General features: G+C 37.3%; 1 protein-coding gene across 2 annotated transcripts in view; it reads left to right on the top strand.

The window, feature by feature from the left end:
• The window catches only part of kpna3 (karyopherin alpha 3 (importin alpha 4)), a 19,865-nt gene that overhangs the window by 6,056 nt on the left and 9,548 nt on the right, over nt 1-4,261 (top strand). For both annotated transcript variants that reach the window (XM_014011695.1, XM_014011696.1), the window contains exon 3: nt 2,772-2,861. In XM_014011695.1, the coding sequence (XP_013867149.1) occupies nt 2,772-2,861 (90 nt within the window). The remainder of the gene's footprint in view (nt 1-2,771; nt 2,862-4,261) is intronic.

Raw genomic sequence — 4,261 nt, 5'->3', positions numbered from 1 at the left:
TCTTCCCCATACTGATGCTCGGTTTGAACTGCAGGAGATTGTCTTGACCATGTCTACATGCCTAAATGCACTGAGTTGCCGCCATGTGATTGGCTGATTAGATATTAAGTGTTAACGAGCAGTTGGACAGGTGTACCTAATAAAGTGGCCGGTGAGTGTACACTACCTCAGTTCACAATGACGTACACCACAGGCTCAAAGGCAGTGCTCTATGCGACCACTCAGTTTACACCATGCTAACAGCACTACCCACAACACAGTGGATATCAGTGCCAAAATGAACTCAACAGCTGTGAGTGAACAAGCATCCACAGTTGGAAAAAGAAGCAGAAGAACGAGTTAAAATAGACAAGACTACCGTAATTCAGTGGTGTGGAGGTGGTTCAGGTATCGAAGGTTTTTAAACTTCATCTTTCAGTCTGCTGTAAAATGTGCTGGAGTCTGGTGCCAACTCGCAGCGGGAACACATTGAATCTGTTCTACCATGTGATAAAGTTCCACTCGATGGAACTCTCTGAGTGGATGAAGATGAATCACTCTAAAAGTTTAAGCCCTGTTTCTAAAACATCGCCATCTCTCCATCAGCAGCTGTGTGGAGCAAAGTGAATTGAAACAGACGCTGCAAAACGCAGATGGGCATGGCAAGCCGTTGTGACATTTAATTGACTTTAACACATTTACCTTTCTGTAGGGCTGGGCAGAAATTCAATAACGATAAATATCGTATTAAACACGCGTTTAATATCAATAGAATACATCTCAGATATAGGATTGATAATTTCACTGGGTATTACAGAAACAAAATTAAGATGGTTACATTGAGTCAGTCTTGTTTAAAATAAAACCTTTTATGCATTTTTAGTAGTTTCAGCCTTAATTAAAATGATCTTAATAAAAATAGGTTGTGACTGAATTTGTTTATTTTCGTGACAAGCAGACGTGTTCAGTTCTGTCAAAATCAGTAGCCTGCATCTTAACACAAACACAACTATTTCTAGATTGGTTCATTAAACCCAAATATATGATCAGAACTCCATTTTTTAACTAAAAAAGTAATTTAAAAATTGGATTATAATGGTAAGTTGCTATTGGTGCAAAAGCATTTTAATTACACTTATTACGCAGACACACAAGCAAAAAATTCTCCAAGATTACCGTTTTCAAAGCATTTAACACTTCTGCAGGCCTGTGATGCTGGCTTTTCTCAACTGCAAACTCTGAAAAACAAATATAGCAGTTCTAAAATATCTGTTACATAGACAGAGGAGCAAGAGCTTGGGGTATTTCATCACTAAAATGAGGAATATAAAGGCACACTCAGGCTGTTTTTACAAAGTAGAAGTTGCAACAGACTCGACTGGAGTTTCTTCAGTGTGTGCAACAACCTACCAGCTCACACAGATGTCAGTGGGAGTCATACAAAGGCAAGATGTGGAATGTCCATATGTCATAGTTATACAAATTAATAAAGCAGGAAAGTACACTACATGACAGCTTTATCAGATTTTAAATTGTTGGCATGACTGATGTAGACCAAAATAGAAAATGAGAACATCTACGGTAATATTTGAATTTATGTTTTGTTTGTGAATGGATAACTCACCCATGTACTTTTTAGTTTGGTGCATCTCAGGGTTCTTTTATCTTTAAACAGTGATGTTTTTAAACTAATTCATTGCAACATACAAGAATTATTGAACATCTTAGCTGGATTAAGAGTTTTGTTTTGCTTCAGCATTAAGTTAGAATCTGACAATGTGAAGCCCAGCCTCAGTTATTTATTGACTAGCATTCCTGGGAAGAATGCATAATGCCTGCCACCTTGTATACCAATGTTTCAAATAAATGTTTTGCATGATCTAGTATTGCTTGGTGAATGTGTTGGGAATGAGTCTCAGCTAATGCAACACCAAATATTATTGCAAAATCTGTAAACTTAATAGCTTTTTTAAAATATTTTCTAAGGTCACATACACATAGTTGTGATGTAAAATTAAAATAGTTTCTGCCTAGTCTCTGTGTTAAATGTAGATGGATAGAAAATGAGTCTTCTGGTTCTGAGAATTTGATTACACTGTATATGGACTTAATGAGTTTGATTTAAAATAAATACATAGCCATGTAAAAGTATCTAATCAGAAGTGGAGCAAATTATTTTGTAGATTAGCATATTTTGGTTGACAGTGTTCATAAAGGGCTGAATTATGATTACTGTGCAAACATGGGCGTCAGACAATACTGTCCAATAAAAACATTAAGTAGCGCAGCTATCGGCGTATATTGGAGAATACTGGCGCAGCTACAGGTCTTAAAAATGTCTCCTTGATGCTAAAGGGGTCCTAAGTGGAGCACATTCCAAATAGCTGGATTAGAGTAACACGAAACAGCACTGGCTGATTAGTCATCAGTGACGCACATCAGCATGATGCACAAGAATGTAGGGCAAGGGAATCTCCTCCTACCACTGACTCTGCCCTGCAGATGGATGCTGAATGAATATTTGCCTGTCGGGGCTGCAGAGCATGTTGGTATTTAAAGACTCGGGGGGGGGGGGGTGTTCCATCAAAGACGAGTCTGGTTGTGTGTTTTCTCCTTTAGGCAGTTTTCCCCTGATTGAACACTTGAAGTTTGGCACAAGGTTGCACTAAAGGGGGGGATGTTTTTTTTTTTCTGGAAGACAGAGTTTCAACTTTTCTTTAGGAATTTATGAATGCATTGGTTTACCTGATCTCCTATCCTCATTGATCTTCTGTGTTTTCCTCTTTTGTCAGAATAAACGAGATGAACATTTACTGAAGAAGAGAAATGTCCCACAGGAGGAGAGCCTGGAGGACTCTGACGTGGACTCAGACTTCAAAGGAGTAAGTGTTTGTGTGTGGGGGTGTCTGTGTGATGTCAGTGTGCAGATGTCAGAGTTAGGGCTGCCACGATTAATCGATTAATCGACGACTAATCGATTATTAAAATAATCGATGACTAATTTAATAATCGATTAATCATTTTCTTTCTTTTTTTGTTGTTCTTTACTTTGTTTTTCTCTCCAAACTGCTTTGACACCTTCCACTGCCACATCTGCCTTTCTGTCCTTGACACACATGCACAGTAGTGGTAACTGGGGTAGGCCGTGGACGTCACAAGACATTATACAGACAGGCTCTGGTATTATGGCTACTCGGCAACAGAGCTCAAAAGTGTGGGATCATTTTAAGAAAATGAAAGAGAAACCTTTGCAATATTTGTAAGGCAGAACTTACCTTCCACAGCAATTAATTTTAGTTAGCATATAGCTAAAATCTAACGATGGTTATATAATAGCAGCTGCATTCTGGCGTGATAAGCTGTATGTTTTATATTCAATTAACATATGGTCCGATTAATCGACTAATCGAATAAATAATCGGTGATTAATCGATTATTAAAATAATCGTTTGTGGCAGCCCTAGTCAGAGTGCTTAAAACAGTAAACAGTGCTTTGGTTGATATATTAACCGTGAGTTATTTTGACGTAAAGAGGCCATAGTTGTGGGGGAAAAGGATGACAAGCTAATCTTTTTGTAAAGTCTAAAAGAACAACAGGAACACCAAAAATGACTGAAGTAATAGAGGGAGAATGTCAACAAACTGAAGTTCTTGTAACGATTTAGTCAACTTACTAATTGGATTTGCTGAAAGGGTTGTTTAACAAATTTCTTTAGAACTGTGATTTTTAAAGGGCTTCATACCTGCTGCACAGATTGCTACGGTGCTTAAATTTGTCCATACAGAGAAAACAATCAATGTTAAAATGGACAGCAGTAGTAAAGCCTACTTAGTTGTTTGCGTCAAACTGAATTATATTGAACACTGACTTTGATTTTTGAAAGCCTGTGCTTTTTCTTGACAGTGATGAAAAGAAGGAGGAAAACTCCTTGGTGTGTTTATACCCAAGTAATCAACGAGCTTTATTGAGAATTTGATCAACATCCAGTACATGATCACTGAATTGTGATTTGTTTTAGTAATTTCTTCCATCCTCCATGATGTTTGACAGAAAATGTTCTCCTTTCATCTCATTTTTTTCTTATTGCTTTATTGCACGACTGTCATTTAAAACAGGTGTTCTTAACCTTTTTGACCTCGGGGCTCAATTTGTTCAACATAAAGTGACACGAGGCCCAGTCACACATTACCAGATGGATCAAAATGATAAATATTCTAAATCTTGGTTTAATTTGTATTGTATTTGCATTATAACTAAATAAATAAAACTAAACTGCATTAT

This window comes from Austrofundulus limnaeus, unplaced genomic scaffold, assembly GCF_001266775.1.
Source record: "Austrofundulus limnaeus strain Quisiro unplaced genomic scaffold, Austrofundulus_limnaeus-1.0 Scaffold83, whole genome shotgun sequence".
Lineage (NCBI taxonomy): Eukaryota > Metazoa > Chordata > Actinopteri > Cyprinodontiformes > Rivulidae > Austrofundulus > Austrofundulus limnaeus.
Note: the sequence above shows the minus strand (reverse complement) of the source record. Positions and strands in the feature narration are given on the sequence as shown.